This window comes from Saxophila tyrrhenica (assembly GCF_035928015.1).
Source record: "Saxophila tyrrhenica strain CCFEE 5935 chromosome Unknown scaffold_15, whole genome shotgun sequence".
NCBI classification, from domain to species: domain Eukaryota; kingdom Fungi; phylum Ascomycota; class Dothideomycetes; order Mycosphaerellales; family Extremaceae; genus Saxophila; species Saxophila tyrrhenica.
Genome location: NW_027041747.1, coordinates 107504 through 126107, shown reverse-complemented (window position 1 = coordinate 126107; position 18604 = coordinate 107504). Strand labels below are relative to the sequence as shown.

The window sequence follows — 18604 nt, the reverse complement described above, 5'->3', positions numbered from 1 at the left end:
ACACTCTAAACTCCTATAGACAGATGCTTCAACATGTTATTCAGACTTGTTGTCCCTACCGGACCATCTTCTCCGACGCAGCAACTCCAGGCCTGCGGATGTGTCGAGCTGCTTTTAGCTGGCCTCACGAATTGACACTCTCCAATCGGTCTAGCACTTTGCCCCTTCCGCCAATGTTCCTCCGATCTGACTTCGGGGGTACTCTTTGATCTGGTGTTAGATGCCGCGGCAGAAGGTCACGACACAGCACACTGTTCTGCTGTTGAGATAAAGAAGACAATGGTAGACACGGTGACACACTTGATTGATATTAATAGATATGCAAGATACCAATGCTTACCTACGTAGCAGCGCCCGCACTTTCGGAAGCCCATCGCCGTTCGCGAGTTAATGGTCCAGCTTACCTCTGTCACTTCGGCTGGACTTCCGGAGACTTCGCGGCCTTCTGCTGGAGGCGCGAGGAGCGTCCCGGCTTCTGCTGCATGTCTGTTGATGAACGACGCGAGCTTGCTGTATCCGGCATGGTCTGCGGCTGAGTCTCGCGAGATTGCGGTGCTGTGTCTTGTCGCACGAGCGCGCGACCGTACTCTCTGTCGATGTTCTCTGGAGTGGCAGAAGTCAGAGGAGCTTGAGCAGCAGATCTGTCGGCAAAGGGATCAGGATGAGGGAACTCATGCGCCCATGCGAGTCCGAGCAAGCGGTCCCATTGGAGCTGCCAAATGCCATCCTCTTTCCAAGAATCTCTCACAGCTTCGATGGCCTCTTCGTCGATATTGTACCGCCCGAAAAGCGGCCCGTTCCAACCACGCTCGTGGTACACCCAAGTTTTCTCTCGGGATACCTGGCTCATGAATTGGTGATACGGGCGGGAGGGTTCGGTTTTTCCGAACAGTGAGAAGTGGGGGTCGTGAGATCGCTGCAATCATGTCGGTGGCCACTCGTGAGCGCCGTCGAATCGCTCGTGTCCCCAGAGCCAATGAGGACTAGGACTTCGTTGCGGGTAGCTCTGCCTCGAAGCCCACTCGATGTCCAAAGGGCGGGTATCCAAAGGCCAGGCTGGGCCCCACTCCTCCAGCTATATCCCATCCTTGGTCCAGTACTGTCTTACATTGTTCTCCGCGTTGGCCAGAAGATCAAGATCCCCGTGGAAGCGCAGCGTCGGTGGTCGATTTTCAGCATCTTGCTGGCACTTCAATCGGTTCATCTCCCGCTGCGTTTAAAGCTGGAACATGTGGTGGGACATCCCTCTACGGCGCTTTTGGCGCTGCAAGAGCGCCTGCTCATACAGATATTGATCTGGTCTTTCCGGCATGGCTGAAGGGCACTCTGTTGTTGCGCCAGACGGCCGCTCCGGAGGAGCCTCACCGAAGCGGTGGTCGTTGGCGTCGGCAATGTCATCTGCTGAGAGGTGTCCAAGTGCCAGGGTCACCTGGTCCAGAGTTCGGCGTACATGATATGCGGCCGCAAATCCTTTTATGATGCGGTTTGGGGAGTCCATTGAGTGTGCGACTGAGTATGTTTGAGGGGATTCGATCGGGGGCGACTGGGTATGTACCTACGAGGCGAAGGACTTTGCGCACACTGGCGGGCGAGCGCAGGGTTATGAGGGGCCACCAAATGCCCAAACCCCGCTGCCATTCACTGCAGGCGTCCGATAGTGACCGCATGATGCTCGTTTGCTATGCTGCTCCGAGCCAGCGGACATCAAACAATGAAGTCCAGAGAGTCGACATTGAACGGAAATGCCAAGGTTAAGCACAGACTCCAACCTTACTGTGAACCTTAAATACATGTACGACCACATCGCTGCAACATCGTCTCCTGCATCTACTATGTATCTTCGCCCTTGTACAAGCGCAGGCGTTAGAATATGTTAGACACACGTACTAGACAAGCAGCCGACCACACTGAACGGCCAAGCACATTGCTCTTCTGGACTTTCTCCCAGCAATCTCGAAAGTAGCCCACAACATCGCTGCCCGCTCGCTGCAATGGCGCCATCGACCAGGTCCCACGTACTTCAGCGAGCTCTTCGATCAATGTAACCCTAGTAGAGAAGACAATAGGGTGAGTGTGAAGTATGAGCGATAATTATTTGATTTCCAGTTTCTCTCTATCCTGCTTTCTGTACTAGACAATTCATTCAAGCCGATTCTACTTCAGCAACCATCCCCTTTCTCGAACACAACCGCACGCTGGGCCGCTTTCTTCGCTCGAACCGACGGCGACCGCCTCTCCAAAGCCCGACCTGGCAAACTCCTCCCAACCTCTGGCTAGACTGTTGTGGCTCTTGGAAACCCCAAACGACCACCATCAATACGAAACTAGGAATCTGCTTCACGCACCGCAACATCGTGAGCTTGATCACCGCCGTTGACCTCTGCGCCACATCGGTGAGCGATTGCGCCATCAACGCGCTTAAAGTAAAACGCATTGCCATCTGCAGCCACACCGCCTGCGGAGGCTACAGAGCCGCGCTCGGCAATGAAAGCGTTGACGAGATCGACACATTGCTCATGCCGCTCTGGCAGCCGCAGTCAATACATGCCACTGAGCTGGAGAAGTCGAATTGGGACGCAAGGTGGAGGATGATCTCGAAGCTGGACTTCATGAATGGGGTGGAGGTGCTGAGATAGAGCCTGCATGTTGCGCAGTGGAGTGGGGAGAGGGGGTTGACGGTGCATGGGGTTGTTTACGAGCTTGGGACGGGGAGACTGAGGGAATTGGAGGTGCTGGTTGAGAGATGGGAGAGGAGGGAGTGACTCTTGAGGGTGGCGAAGCTCTGAGCCGGTTTAGAAGAAGTCTGGAATCATGGACCTGAAGCTAACGGGAGTACGCCCTGTCACACTACCATTCGACACTCGCCGTGGACCACGGGCTCTCTCCCTCCTTTCTTGACAAGTGTTGCTGACAGAGTTGCCGCTGAGCCAAATCGGAGGGTGTCGTAAAAGTCGTACCGTCCACCCACTTGTCTGCCTTGCAGCTCTGTGACTTTGATATTTACCTTTTTCCTCATGGGCTCCACCGCGGTACCCGCCCGGGTTCCTTTGGAAGTAGCTCATACCGGACTTTGCTAGGAAACGCTTGTTGTAGACATCCAACACCATAACGTCCCAGGGATCCGCTTTCGACAAGGCCTAAGAAATGGTTAGGAAAGGCCCAACTTTCGACGACAGTGGGACTTACCAAGTCGGCCATACGTCGGGAGGGATCGACTCTTTGCCCCGCGACTTTGGCGACTAGATCCTCGACGTGGTAATCGTGATGCTGGCAAAAGCTCTTCAGGACTGCTTCCACGGTGCAACCATCTTGAGTACCAACGACGGTGTCGAAGTGCAGACCGGTGACGTTGTCATGAAGGACGAAGTGAAACCCGTTGAGGCTGTGCATGATGATGACCGGCTTGCGATCCTCCACGAGCTTCTCAACGAACTTGTTCATCTCGGCATTCACCTGTTGCGTGATCTCGCTGATCTTCTGCTGGATCGCCGCTTCGAGGCGATGGTTGAGGTCGGCGCCGCCGAGAGATACTTCGACAGTGCATGTCTTGTAGCCTAGCTCTGTCGGAATGGTGGTGGTGACTTTCATCGACATCTTGCTGGTAGTTGTTGGGTCTTGTCGGGTTTGTGGAATCTGCAGAACGGTTGTGAAGTTATGGAAGTTTTGGTGGACGGCATGGTCAGTGCGCTGTCACATGCGTGGATACGAAACGAGTGAGAAGTGTGCAAGGCTGTGTCTGAGAAGCACCAGCGCCAAAGTGTTAGGCCTTAAGCGAACTTCTGTTGCGGCTACTTGATTCTTCTGCAAACCCATTCCTTTCCATCAGCGACGGGTGTCAGAGCAAGTGACAGCGTGTTCTGAATGTACCCGTGCGGTGAAGTTCCTGTCGTGGTCTTTTCTCTCCCCATGTCGCTCATCCGAACAAACCACGCAGTGCACTCATCGAGCCAACACCGCCCACAGCCAGAGCGGACATCCGCAAGATAGCCTCGTGCGTCATAATACATCTCAGGCTCGAAGGCCACACCATCACTGTCCCTTCTCCTGCTCAGATTTGAACACCTCCAGCACGTCGCCGCTCTCAACACCCTATCATATGATCAGCCACGCCATAGCCTTTCGCTCGACCTAACTCACCAACTCCTCAATCCTCCTCTCCACCCCAACCCGCCACCCACGCACTTCCACAACAACACCATCAGTCGACGAAAACTTTTCATGCACCTTCTCATCCAAAAGAACATCACTACAAGCCCTCACAACCTCCCCCACCTCACACTCCCAGGGCGCAAACAGCTTCACCCGCTTCCCGTTCACGTGATCCTGGAGCACGAGTTCGACGTCGTTGCTGTCCGGGAACGAAATCTTCGACTTGCGGTAGTGGTCGCGGATCCGCTTCTCCGTCTCGGCGACCGCCTTCTGCACCAGGTCGTCGATCAGGAGATGGAGTGCGGTTTTGGTGTCCGCGAGGGAGTGGTCTATGGTGCGTAGGATGTCGCTGACACTGGTGGAGCTGTTAGTAGTGTTTTTGTTCGACATGGTTGCGGTGGCTTGAGATTGGCGGAGCGGTGGCTTGGGTGTAGTCAAGTTGGAGGAAATTTAGGGAGGCTGAGGAGTATTTGCGGGAGAAAGTGGCGAAGGCGCTGTCACATGCCTTCGTATGAAACGAGGGGCTAAGGCAGAGTGAAATCGATCTCGAAGACCTTGGCTATAAAGAAGGAACGATTAGTGTACATAAAGGTTCATTGCAGCTACTTACTTCGTCTGTCAAAATCGCTGCATCGCCAACCAGCATGAGAGCAAGTAAAGTGGGTGTTGGGTTGTAGCTCATCCTTTGATAACACCACTGCAGTAGAGAGGTGCAATTACCTGCCGCCGACCACGACTCTCGCAAGATGGCCTTCCTCCCAAACCCGGTCTAGAACGGCGTTCACTACTCAGACTTCGTAGCGTCGTAGACCTTCAGCACATCACCGTTCCTAAACCCCTAGCCCATCGTTAGTAGTGCAATAGCCCCAGATCCTGATGAACCTCACCAGTTGCGTGATCGTTTTGTATATATCAACGTCCAGCCCTTTCCTTCTTGCGACGAAGCGGTCAGGCAGGAGCTGGGTGCGCGAGACGTCCTTTGCCAGGATGACGTTACTATACTGCATCACCACCTCTCTGAGCTCACAGGCACACGGAGCGAAGACCTTGACTTTTTCGCCGTGCCAGGTGTCACAGAGCACAAGGTCGATGCCATCGCAGTCGGGGAAGACGATCTTTGACTTTTTTGGCTCTGCGACCGCCCTCTGCACGGCCTCGTCCATCTTTTGCTGGAGAGCGGCTTGCATGGGGCCAAGAGACACTTCAACGGTGCACGGTATGTCGCTGAAGGTGGTCGTTATGTTAGTGGTGACTTTGATCGACATGATTGTTGTGGTTTGAGTTTGAGTGAACTCGTGTCGTGGGTTTGGTGAAGCTTGGAAGAAGTTTAGCACGATTGAGCAGGCTTTTGTATGAAGAGGTTGTCGGAACGCTGTCATGCACGTATGCTTTCACTGCAGTCAATCGAAGCAAGCTTATTGCAGGAGCATGACGGAGAGGCAAGAGGACGAAGCGAATGTGTCATTAGACGGCGAGGCTGGTGACCAATAACTGCTTACCTTGTGATTGCATGAGAGTCACATACTTCCCCTGGGGTGCAAGTGATCAATGGGCGACTGTAGAGGTTCTTCATGGTGTATGGGCTCACCACGTTCGTCTCCTAGGAGGTCCTATATCCCCTCCCGTCGTTGAATGGTGACCAGCAAGATCATGTGAAGCACTGCAAATGATATGAGTGTCTAGAGGAAGATGCGGCCGTCAAGGCCACAGCCATAGACTGACGTCTCCGGCGGTCGTATATAGTGAAGTCGAGGTATGTCCGCAATGAAGCACTGTACATCTTGACGGAGGCCAGACACGATGTCTCAGTTTTCGATGTGTAACGGGACATCAGCTAGCGCCCGCTCTAGATCGACCAATAGCCACGCTGATGGAGAAAGTTGAAATCGAGGCAGGTCGAGCGAGCGACGCGCTCGAAAGAGTAGCCGCTAGCAGAGCTTAACAGGCGTGTTTATTGACAACAGAAGCCGACTCCACCTCTGCTGTGTGACGAGGCCGACTCCCAACAACCCACTCCAATTGCTCCGTCTTTTCCTTTGTGTGTCAAGCGGATTGCATTGGATGCGTGGGAATGTATTTGACTCTGAACATACCGCGAGACCGGCAATGACGATAGTGATTCACGTGCGACTTGCGCCTTCCTAGCAACCGCAGTCATCAAATCTCAGACGAAGACGCGCCTGCTGGACACAGCACCACCACGGCCTCCAAAGGCATAGCGAGCAACTGCTGCCACGATGCCTTCACACCCGACCTTCACCTCGCCCTCGCCGCCGCATAACCGGCTCCGAGACCACAGCCCGACCAAGTCCTCCCCTCTCCGGCATACCGTGTCCACGCGCTCCAACAACAGCGAGACCGACCACTCCTCACTCCCGAGTCGGCAAGGCACCGTCAGCAGTAATGCGAGCTCTGCGTATAGTAATGCAAGCTACAGCGGCTATGACTCTGCCAGCGACCCCTTCGTGAGCCGGCCTTCCAACACCCCGCGAGCCACGGCAGGTGCTAAGCGCGACCGGTCCGAGTCGCCTGTCAAGAAGAACGCGGCTTTTGCGAAGTGGGAGCAGCGGGAGCAGGAAGTGGAGCAGACTCAGCAGTCTTCTACGCCTAGTTGGCACAGGAGATCGCAGACGATGGACGTCAGCCCGAAGAAAGTCAAGGACGAGGATTGGCGTTCGGGCATTGGACGGAACGAGAGTCGCGCTGCGCTGAGACCGGTCGCTAGGAATATCGTGACAGATGCGGCGCCTGCTGATCCGCCGCCTGTCATGTCTCCTCCATCAATGGATATGCCTCCGCCACCTTCGCCGAGCAGGAAAGAGAATAATGACTACATGAGGTATCGTGGTACGAGCGAAGACGACGGTTTTCTTACAACACCGAAGAAGTCGCCTGGACAGCATCGAAGAGGACAGAGCGTGGACTCTTTCGTCGCGCATTCGCCAGAGCACACGCCTACGGCGCCATCGCCGACTTCGATGAGCAGAAACAGCTTGGCTACGCTTTCAAGATCAGATTCGATGCGGGCCAGTACGAGACCATCGAGACCACATGGTCATGCGCGGTTTGGCTCTACGGATATTACAGCGGCGCCTCATCTGGATGGCGAAGATCTGGCGAAGCTGCAGAAATCAACTACACCGCAGTTTCAGCATCTGAGCAAGATGGCCTCAGAGGGCGGAGAAGAAGATTACAGCGTCCACTCGAAAGAGGAGCAAGTGGTGGGACTTGCAGGTAGAAGAAAACTTCAACGGTCTGGCTCAGTACGATCAAATACAAAATCAGGATCTAGCTTTGCAAGCCAATACGCTAGCACGCGGTGGATGGACACGCAGAGGAAGCATCTTCAAGCCTATGAGTACCTATGTCACATCGGTGAAGCTCGAGCTTGGATGGAGGATGTCCTGGATCCTGTTGAGCTACCCCCTATTGTACAACTCGAGGAGGCCTTACGAGATGGTGTCACACTGGCGGAAGTGGTCGTCCGTCTTGGACCGAAGCTTCCATACGACCAGCAGTGCGCTCTTGGCTCTCAGAAGATCTTCCGCTCGCAACGGCTACAATTCAGACACTCCGACAACATCGCTCTCTTCTTCCGCTTCCTGGCACAAATCGAACTGCCGGAGCTCTTTCGCTTTGAACTCGTCGACTTGTACGAGAAGAAGAATGTCCCGAAGGTCATCTACTGCATTCACGCGCTGTCATGGCTGCTGTACAGAAAGGGTGTGGTCGAGTTCCGGATCGGCAACCTGGTCGGTCAACTGCACTTCGAGGAGCACGAGCTGGAGGCCACGCAGAAGGGTATCGATAGGAGTGGTATCCAGATGCCCAACTTTGGCGGCATGAGAGAGGCAATGGAGGTCGAGCCCGAGCCCGAACCTGAGCCTGAGCCGGAACCCACCCCTGAAGAGCTTCTGATGGAGCACGAACACATGATCGTCGACCTTCAAGCTCAAATACGCAGCGCTATGGTCCGCATGCGACTAGGCAACATGATGCAAGACCTCTGGGACGCCGAATACAGCATCGCCTCCTTCCAAGCGCTGGCACGAGGAGGTTTCGCTCGCGAGATCTTCGCTTTCCGATTCGGTATGGACCATTCGACCCGCCAATTCCAAGCTGCTGCGAAGGCTTTCCTGGTGAGAATACGACTGCACAGAAAGGAGCGCTCGTGGAGGAAGAACGAAGCCAAGGTCGCGAAAGTGCAGAGCTTGTGGCGTGGACGACAGGAGCGGGCTGAGACGAGGCAGATTAAGACGGAGTTGAGGCAGCATCAGCATGGGGTAAGGGAGCTGCAGGCGGCGTTGCGAGGCGCGCTGGGGAGATGGAGGGCGGGTGATCTGTGGCATGAGACACGAGAGGCTGGCGACAATGTTGAGGCGCTGCAGGCTGCGATACGAGGCATGCTCGTAAGGAGGAGTATGAAAGCGCAAAAGGCGGACGTCAAGAGGGCGGCGGCGCAGGTCGTGCAATTGCAAGCTGCGGCACGGGCTCTGGTTCAGCGGCGAGAGCGGAAGGCTCAGCACGGGAAGTTTGAAGTGCAACATCAAGCGGTTACGGATGTGCAAAGTGCTGCCAGAGGTCTGCTTGCACGACTGCACAACGCCAGGACCAAGGGCGCGCTGCATGGTCGAGAGACGAGCATCGCGAAGCTGCAAGCTGCCGCGAAGGGACAGGAAGTACGAAGACAGAACGCTGAGATCCGGCAGCGACTTCAAGATCAGCACGGAAAGGTCCTCGAACTCCAATCGCTCGCCCGCGCCATGCTGCAAAGACGAAGCATAGGAACCCGCCTCGCCTCACTCGAGGAGCAGGAAGAGAACATCACAGCCCTCCAGTCCCTCGCCAGAGCCTACGTCGAGCGCCAACGAATCTTCGACCAACTCGTCGCCATGGAAAAGGAGGACAACTCCGTCTCGCAACTCCAAGCCTTCGCCCGCGCCATGCTCCTACGAAGCAACATCGGCCGCCTCCTCTCCGAGCTCGAGGACCACGAAGAGGGTATCACGCACTTACAAGCCGCTTGTCGCGCTTTCACCGTCCGACGCAACTTCGAAGAGAAGCGCAAGCACTACCGCGAGAACATGCAGAAGGTCATTAAGCTACAGTCTTTCGTGCGCGCAAAGCAGCAGGGCGAGAGCTACAAGAGTTTGGTGAATGGAAAGAACCCGCCGCTGCCTGTTGTGCGGAAGCATCTGCATTTGCTTACGGATTCGACGCTGGAGTTTGAAGGCGAGCTGGAGGCTGAGCGGTTGCGCCGACAGGTTGTCGAGAGTGTCCGACGTAACGAGCTTGTGGAAGGCTACGTCGAAGGTCTGGACGTGAAGATCGCGCTGCTGGTCAAGAACAAGATCACGCTTGACGAAGTGGTGAAGCACCAGAAGCACTTCGGTGGCTCGGCTTCACAACTGCTGAGGAACGGCAGCACATTGTCTTCCCAGCATAATGGCGGCTTGGATCTTAAGGCGCTGAACAAGAGCTCCCGCAAGAAGCTTACCGGCTACGAGGAGCTCTTCTTCATGCTACAAACTCAACCACAATACCTCGCTCGCCTCTTCCAGCAGGTGTCTGGTCGAGGTCTGACGGAGAAGGACGGCAAGAACCTCGAACGCCTCGCTCTGACCATGTTCGGCTATGCGCAGAAGCAGCGGGAAGAGTACTTCTTGATCAAACTCCTCGCCACCAGCTCCCGACAGACCATCGCGCAAGCGCAGAACCTGGAAGACTACCAGCGACTCCAGAATGGCGCTTTCACCCAACGACTCCTGCTGAGCTACGTCCGTGGACCAAAGGACCGAGCATACCTTAAGAGCTTGCTCGGGAATATGGTCCGGGAGGGTATTTGTGGGAAACAGCATTTGGATCTCGAGAGCGATCCGCTGCAGATCTATCGCGCGATTTTGAATAACGAGGAGTTGTCGACCGGACGCGCTTCTTCGAGACCGAGGGAGATGCCACGGGAGGTCGTGATCAAGGAGCCAGATGTGAGGCAGAGTTACATCGAACACCTGTCTGCGCTGCGAGATCTGGGCGATGGCTTCTTCCTTTCGCTGGAGGAGACGCTGCATCGGATGCCGTATGGGATTCGCTTTGTCGCCGTTGAGCAACACCGTGCGCTCTGCGAGCAGTTCCCGCATGAGGACCCGGCGCATTTGGCTATGCTGGTGGGGTTGTGGCTGTGGAAGTCGTACCTCCTACCCGCGTTGCGCGAGCCGGAGATGTGGGGAGTCATTGACCGTGGTCTGAGTCCGGTGCACAAGCGAAATCTCTCGCAGGTCGTCACAGTACTCGGGCAGATGGTTTCGGGCAGGCTGTTTGGTGCAGAGAACTTGTACCTCCAGCCGCTGAACAACTGGGTCTCGGAGTCGCTGGATCGATGGCAGGAGTGCCTGCACCATTTATTTGATATCCCGCCGGCGGAAGAGCACTATGATGCCGATCAGTTCAGTGATCTGTACTCCCGGACGAAGCCGACGCTGTATATCAAGCTTTCAGATATCTTCACGCTGCACTCGATGTTGTCTGACAACGTGGCTGCCGCGGCGCCGACAAGGGACGACCCGATCAAGGAGTTGTTGTCTGACCTGGGAACGGCCAAGAGCAACGAAAGCGACCTCAGCAGCGCCTCACACGGCGGCGAGATCACCCTCACGCTCAAGTCCCGCTTCACCGTCCAAGAGGACCCCAACGCCGAAGCGCGCGCCCTCTTCACCGCCACCAAGCGCTTGGTGCTTTACATCATCAAGGTCCAGTCAGGATCCAACCTCATGGAAATCCTCCTCCGCCCCATCAGCCACGAAGACGCCGACCGCTGGATCCACCTCGTGCAAGAAGAGGTCGCCGAGAAAGAGCGCAAAGAGCGCCGCCCCGGCGCCGGTCCCAAACGCAACTCCTCCGTCTTCGACCCACGGGCCTCTCTGCGTGGTGCAAGAACCCAAAGCATCTACTCCGAAGCCCCCTCCACCTTCTCCGAAGACCGCCGCGACCTCCTCGACCTCCAATCCCTCACCTACGCCGAGCTAAAATCCTCCTGTCTCGAAAACATCCTCGCCCTCGAAGCCCCCTCCATCGCTCCGCAATTCAGGGTGAGCAGACACAACAACTACCAAGACCTGCTCAACGCACTCGCCTCGGACATCCGGCAGAAACACCGCCGTCGCCTCGAACGCCAGCACGAAGTGGAGAGCACCCGCGCGACGCTGACGCAGCTGGACGATAAAGCGGCGTTCTTGGAGGACCAGCTGAAGAGCTACAACGATTACATAGAGCAGTGTCTGCACACGCTCGCGAGCAAGAAGAGCGGGAAGAATAAATTGACCCTCCCGTTCACGAAACAATGGTCTCACGAGCGCGAACTCGAGCGCGCGGGTCGCCAGCCGAAATTCGGGAGCTACAAGTACTCTGCCCGCCAGCTCGCGGAAAAGGGCGTCCTGATGAGCTGGCCCGGCTACGCCCCGGAGCACTGGGGCCAACTGAACGTCGTCATCAGTTCCGACGAAGTCGGGGTTTTCCATCTGGAAGCGAGTAGCGGGAGCATGATGCTCCCCGGCGCGAGCGCGAATTTGCTGCTGGATGAACTACTGCAGGCGCAGTATGAGAATAAGCAGAGTATTGGTGTGTTTGAGGGGACGAATGGTGGGGGACAGGGGGAAGGGGCGCGGTTGGCGGTGAATTTGCTGCTGCATTTGGTTTTTAAGAAATTTTATCGGGATGAGTAGGTGGAGTGGAGTACTTGGGGTGGGTGGGTGGTGTTGAAGGGGGAGGGGGAAGGGGAGTGTGGATAGTATACATACCCCGTTTGACCGACTGACTGCTTGGATGCATGAGTGATTTGATTAGATGAATGCGATGGTTTATTATGCGTGCTTGTAAAACCTCTCCCCTACTGATCTAACCCTCCTCTCTATTCCACCTCCTTGCCCATGGTTTGCGGTGCTGGGTTGTGGAAATGAATTGCTTAATCTGTAGTGTTTGGGCTCTTACGAGGAGCCAGCGGTCGATGTTATGAAGCTGTGATGGAGCAGTAGATGGGCAGAGCAATCCGACAGGCAGAATCGTGAAGGGTGAAGATGGGCAGAAATGTGGACAGAGCTGAGCTTGAGGCTTGGAGTTGATGAATCTGGTTGATGAACACGACTACAGCTCATGGATCTCCACCTTCGCTAAGAGCACATCCGGGACGCCATGTCTGATGCTATTGATTCACATCTACTCGTCATCCTCATCCTCCTCATCCTCCGCCTCAATCGTCGTCTGCGCAATCCGGTCCAGATCTCGCTGTCCGGCCTGCGTGATGCGACGGCCTCCCTTGTCCTCGTCCTGCTCCAGCACACCGATCTTCTCGAGCGCCTGCATGACTTTCCTGTCCACGGACCCGGAGGCGTCGACGTGGTGTGAGGGGCGGAAGCCCCGGTTCTTGGTGCCGCCGTGGACTTTCCTCAGACGGCCGACGCCGACGGTCTTGCGCATGTAGACGTGGCGGGCGATGGCGGCGGCGCGGACGTAGAACCTGACGCACCATTATTAGCGCTTTCTCAGTCGGATGTTGGGGGGGATATGCATACCAGTCAATCGACTGCGGCGGCAGCTCCTTGGCATGGCTCGTCTTGACGGTATCGCTCCAACCTGTAGACACATGTCAACACTTTACTGTCGACATCGATGCCCCCCGTCCCACACGGGATTCAGGTATCTCTGTTCTTGCCATGGCCTCATGACCTCGGCATATGCTTCCTTCTCTTTCTGGGACGAGGTGTGGTGGTGGTGTTCACGGACCTGGGATTGGGAGACGGCCTTGACGCTTGAGGAAGGCGGCGTAGGCGTCAATGAATTTGTCCGCTTGGACGTCGCGAACGGAGACACCGGGCATCGTGGCGGTGGTTGTCGTAAAGGGGTGGTGGTAGAGGTGGATGGTGTGGTGTGCTGGCGGATGCGATGAGGTCGATCTTTTCTGAGGTTCTTGAAATCTGGTGTGTGTGAGATGCGCCGGGAGCCGGCGGAACGTTTAACCGAAGGCATTGGCTCGACTTCGTCCTTCCATATTGGAAGGCACGTGCTCGACGTTTGGGCAGCACCTGCAGTCAATCAAATAGATATGCAGAAGTCGCTACATTACGTTGTCTTGCTTCAACTACGACTTTCGTCGTCTTCACAACATCTCAGACTTCACTGCTGCATGCTGACCCACTCTACTGCTTCGCTAATGGTCGACCACTGACGATTGTAGCAACACTCTCGAGACAGCCTGCCCTGAACCTCATGAGGAACGCTCTTCGTGCCACCTGATACATTGGCAGCGCCCTGAAGATCTTGCTTGCGTAGAAGATGCTATCAGGAGAGCAGAACTCCCGATAGCACCTGAATTCGCCATGTCGGGCCAGCTACCAGCATCAGCAGCCGTCCGTTGGACTGTGCTGTCTGTGGTCGTTGGTCTTGCGCTCGTAGGCGGATGGCGGGCTGTAGAGAAGTTTCAGTCAAGGCGCAGACTCAAGTCCGGTATGTCCACATCAATACATCGGCACGGACTCTATGTCTACAAGACTAACGCTGCATCAGCGGAAGCATCTGATCCATCACTCCTGGCGAAGCACACCACATTCGGGAGATACACGACACCTTCTGGATGGACGTATCCTCGGATCCGTGTCTTCTACAAACCACACTTATACGCCGACAAGCTCCCGAAGAGCATTCCGCTTCTCGTCTTCACCCACGGCCTGGGCGGAAGTGCTGCACAATTCGTGCCTTTGCTCACGAGCCTCATCAACCAGGCGCCCTGTCTCGCTATTGACCTCCCAGGATTTGGACGTTCGAAATTCGCACCTGGTCACGAGAAAGCCTACACAACTCACGCACTCGCTGAACTGGTGGCGACTATCATCAAAGACTACCGCGATGCTGAGATCGACCAGAAGGTTGTCCTCGTGGGACACAGCATGGGATGCTCGATCAATGCCTTGCTTGCGTCTTCAACTTCTCCGCTGTCACATCTAATAGGAGAAAAGGTTGTTGGCAGCATTGCCATTTGCCCGAGAGGAGACTCTCTGACCTCAGACGAGGTTGCATTGGTGCGCAGAATGTCGTGGCTGCCGTCTCCAATCTTCGATCTGCTTCGACTGGTCGACCGCCGGGGAGGCACTGCTAGCCGTAGTGTCTCGAGAGTCGTGGGCGAGGAGGCCGATAACGAGACACGTAGAATGCAGCTGAGATTTAACATGCAGTCGGAGAGTGCGCCCTTTCTGCGCATCATGGCCGCTGGTATCGGAGCAGAAGGTATGCCTGGGAAAGCCGTCTGGGCCGGCATCAAGATACCGCTGTTCTTGGTTGGCGGCGAGTCCGACCACGTCACACCAGCCCAGGAAGTCGAGAAGATCAAAGGATGGCTCACCGAATCACTTCACCTAAACAACAAGAGCCAAACCCCTGACGGGTATTCCAAAGACACCGTACCCGCAACAACAGGCGACACCACCACCGCCAAACGCACCGCCAACCCCACCAACCCCCAAACTGACCCTCCTCGGATGGACTCCGGCGTCGCCATCAAAGACTCCCACACCACCACCCGTCACGCCTTCGCCCTCAAAACCACCATCTTCCCCGCCCCCGCCTCCCACGGCCTCATGTACAGCACCGACACCGTCCGCATACTCTCCGGCATGATCGAGAACTTCCTCTCCATGCACGTCGACGAGCGGTTAGGAGCCAGCTGGCAGCTGCAACACTTGACCACGAGCGGGAAATGGGACGTCAAGAACCTCAAGAAATGGCAGGCGGTCGAAGCATGCAGTGAGCCGATCGGCGGGTTGTTCAGGGCGATGAAGACGATGCGGGAAGTGGATGATGAGCATAGTCCGGAGGGATTTGTGGAGGTCTATGGAGTCGGGAGGAGGCAGGATGGGGTGAGCGTGGTGGTGGATATAAGTCATGAGGCGCCGGTGTATCATCCGGAGGGGTTGGAGGAGAGGGGCGTGGGGTACCGGAAGTTGCCGACTGTGAGTAAAGAGAAGCCGAAGGCGGAGGAGGTGGATCGGTTTGTTAAGCTGGTGGATGAGTTGAGGGGGGAGGGGAGGTTGAAGAAGCAGGATGAGGGTATAGCTGGCAAGCACCCGACCATCGGAGTGCATTGTCACTACGGCTTCAACCGGACTGGCTTCTTCATCGTCTGCTACCTCGTCGAGCGAGAGGGATACCGACTGGTGGATGCTATACGGGAGTTCAGCGAAAAGAGACCGCCGGGCATCAAACACGATCACTTTGTCAACGAGTTATACGTCCGGTACGCGGTGAAGATGGAGCGGAGAGGGACGGTTGTTGGGGATTGATGGTACGCATATTTGTGTGCTTGTTTTGTAGCAGCGTATACCCATTCAGCTTTCGAATTGCAACCTGTGCCATCCGGTCGAGGGACTTGCTGCGAAGATCCGCTTGCTCGGTGTGCTCGAGGAAGTAGAAGCCGTCGAAATGGAAGGCTCAGGCTGTTTGCTCATTGCGACTGTGACGTCTGACTGCGTTCGTGACACGTTGAACAGAGACGAGTGGTACAGTTTGCACACAACGATGGGACAGTACCTCTCACCTTTGTTGTGTGGCATCGGACAAAGTGAGGCGGGAATGCCCTGAAGCCTGCTCCTCTCAGGACAATTTCATCTTATTCATCATGTGCACCTCTTCAGCGTTTTCGCAGCAATCCTTCGACCACCCGGCGACAATAGCCCTCAGCCCAGTGAGCCGCGGCCGCTCATTCGGATCGGAATGCATGCACCGCTCGACCGTCTCCCTCCACCACATCGGGATATCATCCGCATGATCCCATTCAACAAACACTTCATCCGGATGCTCGATGTCCTCCCACTCCCGCCTCGGCTGCCGAAGCAGCATCCACATCGTACGTCCTAGACTGAAGACCTCCGCCAGCTCAACAGCCAACGGACACATGCTCGACCAGATGGGGAAGACGTTCCATTCGTTCCAAGGGAAGATGCCCGGGCCGCCTTCTCCTCGGTTGCTGCGTGGTTCACCGTCGTATTTTCGATATACGATCCTTTCGATACTCTTCATGTCTTTTACACCCACCTCCTGGATCTCAACTACATCCCACGTCCCATCCGCTTCCGGAGCGAGAGTTATAGGCGAAGCGTCGTTCTGTTCCCAGTCGACGAGAACGAGGTTATCGTTGTCTTCGATGCAGAAGTTCCACGGGTTGATGTCCATATGATAGGTCAGCGCTACATGGTGGGTATGCAAGATCACATCCACCATCTGAAGACACCAGGCTTGTTTGAGCGGCAACTCGATGCGAAGGCCGAGATCGTAGTTGATCTCGAGTCTTTGCCCAAGGTCTCCGGCTTGGTAGTAAGGGTGCAGACAGCCGCAGATGTATTCGATCCCCGATGCCCAGTTGATCTTGACCACACTCTCGGGTGGCGGGAGGAGGTTGGGGTGACGGGGCATATTGGCGAGGACGTTGTTGGCATGATGCATTGCCCTCAACAGGCTCTTGAGCATGTCGACGTCTTCATCGACCCGGTGTGTGAGGAAGATGCGGAAGTCCAGGCCTTTGAAGACGTAGTGCTCGGTAGCTGGGTCTTCTGGATCCCAGGCTCTGATTTGGACTTTGGTTGTACAACCCCTTCCACCGAGGTGGTCGTAGCCGCACAGGTCCTCGAAATTGACGGACGATGTGGCGTTCTGGAGCCATATGTCAGGTTCGCGTTCTTTGTGTACGCTGAAAAGCCATGATGTTAGTTTTTCCGGAGCTCCAGCAAGAAGCAGGTTAAGGAACAGTTGCAATCGCGGATCATGGTGGATCTCCCATTGAACTGCTTTGTCCTTGGAGCGGTCAATATCATGGTCAAGGTCAACGACGACGCCCCTCGCTCTGACCGCCAGGTCCTGGACAACGTCCGACCAGACGTCTTCTATTGCAACACCTATCTGCTCATTCATCGCTACAATGCTCGGAAAATTGTACAGCAACTTGTCGAGCGCGGACAGGTCCTCATCCTCGGGCGATTTATGATAGTAGCGGACGACCCGGTTCCCGAATGATGATGGCTCCTTCGTAGGATCCTGCTTGAACCTAAAGATCGCCGTGAGCTCCCCTCCGTGCGCTTGGGCAAAGACTTCCGTCTCATCGGTCGAGCCCCAGATATGTCCAAGGGTGCAGTTCGTCCCGGCCGCGGGTACCGCTGGTTCTTCTTCCGCCATCTTGCAACCGCTGAGATGAAGCGTTTGAGGGATAACATGTTCAAGGCCTGCAACGAGAGCGGCGAGGCTGGTGCAATCGGACAGTAGTGGATCTGTGCGATGGTGCTGTCACTCAGCACCACAGTCTGCCCTACCCTGCTGGCAAACATTTCCCATGTTCGTCTTGCTTGCACTCCGTAGATCATATTTGCTCATCGATGATGGGAGCTTGGGCTCAGAGTGTTGAACACTGCAGCTTGACATGTCACACGTCCTATTCCGTAATCTCAATGAGGAAGGCAGCTGATCCCTTGCATCCTATGTTTGTTTGCCAAACAAAAGCTTGTTACACTTCGTGAAAATGTCTGTGTCGGCGTTCTCAAACCCATCGCAAGAGGGAGTCTCACTTCTGAAGCCGACAGGTCCATAGCATGATCATACCTGCCGCTTTGTTATCTAAGCGCGTCGTGTAACGGCGGAGCGTCTCCCTGGAGGCAGGCGCGAGTTGGCAAAGGCAGTCTATTGCGGTTGCTCCTCCATATTCGCCTCCTCAACTCACCTAGTTGCATCTTTTCGACGTCTCCACCTCCCTCCATACCCTCAATACTGCACCAGAGCCCTCAAACTCACAAACACTCAATCAACCACAATGCCGTCCATCACCACCCTCACCACCCTCGCCCTCGCCGCCCTCACAGCCGCCGTTCCCCTCACCACCCCAGCGGCGCCTTGCAACTCATCCGAGTTCACCATGACGCTGCAATACGGCTACCCGCCCACCAACCTCTCCCTCACCGCCATCGACAGCGACAACCCAGGCACCCTCAATATCGTCGGCCTCGATCCTGCCTCTTACCGCGGAACGCCAGGTACCCTCCCTACCTTCCCACGTTTCCAGTCACGCAAACTAGCGGTTAATAGTGAAGCAAACCGGCAACACAACCAACTCCCACCTCAGCTTCGACATCCAGGCGGGCGACGACTGCGAGACCTCCCAGACCGGGCAGTTCAGCATCTACGTGCCTGATATGGGCGAGCTGTACGGACAACAGCAGCCGATCACTGCTACGAAGGGCGGGATGTCGTCGGAGATGTTCGTGGGTGGGGGAGTGGTGTTTCCGCATTTGACGGCGGCTTCGCAGAGTTGGTATGGTGAGTTTGACAATTCCGTGCTTGTCGGTTGATGGTGCTGTGTGCTGATGAGGTTTTTAGCGTGCCCGATCACTGTGCAGGGAGAGGAGTACATGGGCCTCAGCTTCGGGGTGTA

General features: G+C 55.8%; 9 protein-coding genes across 9 annotated transcripts; 3 read left to right on the top strand and 6 right to left on the bottom strand.

Annotated features, from left to right (window-relative positions):
• Positions 1-409: 409 nt before the first annotated feature.
• LTR77_008668 (uncharacterized protein) lies at positions 410-850 on the bottom strand (the record flags this gene model as incomplete). The annotated part of the gene is made up of 1 exon (XM_064805898.1): positions 410-850. The coding sequence occupies one exon, from the start codon at positions 848-850 to the stop codon at positions 410-412; it is 441 nt and encodes a 146-aa protein (XP_064655757.1).
• A 1474-nt stretch (positions 851-2324) lies between these two features.
• LTR77_008667 (uncharacterized protein) lies at positions 2325-3594 on the bottom strand (the record flags this gene model as incomplete). The annotated part of the gene is made up of 3 exons (XM_064805897.1): positions 2325-2524; positions 3005-3137; positions 3187-3594. 3 exons carry the CDS (start codon positions 3592-3594, stop codon positions 2325-2327), a joined length of 741 nt encoding a protein of 246 aa, XP_064655756.1.
• A 435-nt stretch (positions 3595-4029) lies between these two features.
• LTR77_008666 (uncharacterized protein) lies at positions 4030-4539 on the bottom strand (the record flags this gene model as incomplete). The annotated part of the gene is made up of 2 exons (XM_064805896.1): positions 4030-4089; positions 4138-4539. The coding sequence occupies 2 exons, from the start codon at positions 4537-4539 to the stop codon at positions 4030-4032; spliced, it is 462 nt and encodes a 153-aa protein (XP_064655755.1).
• Positions 4540-4933: 394 nt separating this feature from the next.
• LTR77_008665 (uncharacterized protein) lies at positions 4934-5414 on the bottom strand (the record flags this gene model as incomplete). Its single annotated transcript, XM_064805895.1, has 2 exons — positions 4934-4987; positions 5037-5414. The coding sequence occupies 2 exons, from the start codon at positions 5412-5414 to the stop codon at positions 4934-4936; spliced, it is 432 nt and encodes a 143-aa protein (XP_064655754.1).
• A 972-nt stretch (positions 5415-6386) lies between these two features.
• Positions 6387-11867, top strand: IQG1 (iqgap- protein; the record flags this gene model as incomplete). The annotated part of the gene is made up of 2 exons (XM_064805894.1): positions 6387-7383; positions 7435-11867. 2 exons carry the CDS (start codon positions 6387-6389, stop codon positions 11865-11867), a joined length of 5430 nt encoding a protein of 1809 aa, XP_064655753.1.
• A 490-nt stretch (positions 11868-12357) lies between these two features.
• Positions 12358-13018, bottom strand: RPS19A (Protein component of the small (40S) ribosomal subunit; the record flags this gene model as incomplete). The annotated part of the gene is made up of 3 exons (XM_064805893.1): positions 12358-12658; positions 12714-12774; positions 12925-13018. The coding sequence occupies 3 exons, from the start codon at positions 13016-13018 to the stop codon at positions 12358-12360; spliced, it is 456 nt and encodes a 151-aa protein (XP_064655752.1).
• A 499-nt stretch (positions 13019-13517) lies between these two features.
• LTR77_008662 (uncharacterized protein) lies at positions 13518-15473 on the top strand (the record flags this gene model as incomplete). Its single annotated transcript, XM_064805892.1, has 2 exons — positions 13518-13644; positions 13705-15473. 2 exons carry the CDS (start codon positions 13518-13520, stop codon positions 15471-15473), a joined length of 1896 nt encoding a protein of 631 aa, XP_064655751.1.
• Positions 15474-15783: 310 nt separating this feature from the next.
• Positions 15784-17358, bottom strand: LTR77_008661 (uncharacterized protein; the record flags this gene model as incomplete). Its single annotated transcript, XM_064805891.1, has 1 exon — positions 15784-17358. One exon carries the CDS (start codon positions 17356-17358, stop codon positions 15784-15786), a length of 1575 nt encoding a protein of 524 aa, XP_064655750.1.
• Positions 17359-17986: 628 nt separating this feature from the next.
• Positions 17987-18521, top strand: LTR77_008660 (uncharacterized protein; the record flags this gene model as incomplete). The annotated part of the gene is made up of 2 exons (XM_064805890.1): positions 17987-18206; positions 18259-18521. The coding sequence occupies 2 exons, from the start codon at positions 17987-17989 to the stop codon at positions 18519-18521; spliced, it is 483 nt and encodes a 160-aa protein (XP_064655749.1).
• Positions 18522-18604: the final 83 nt, after the last annotated feature.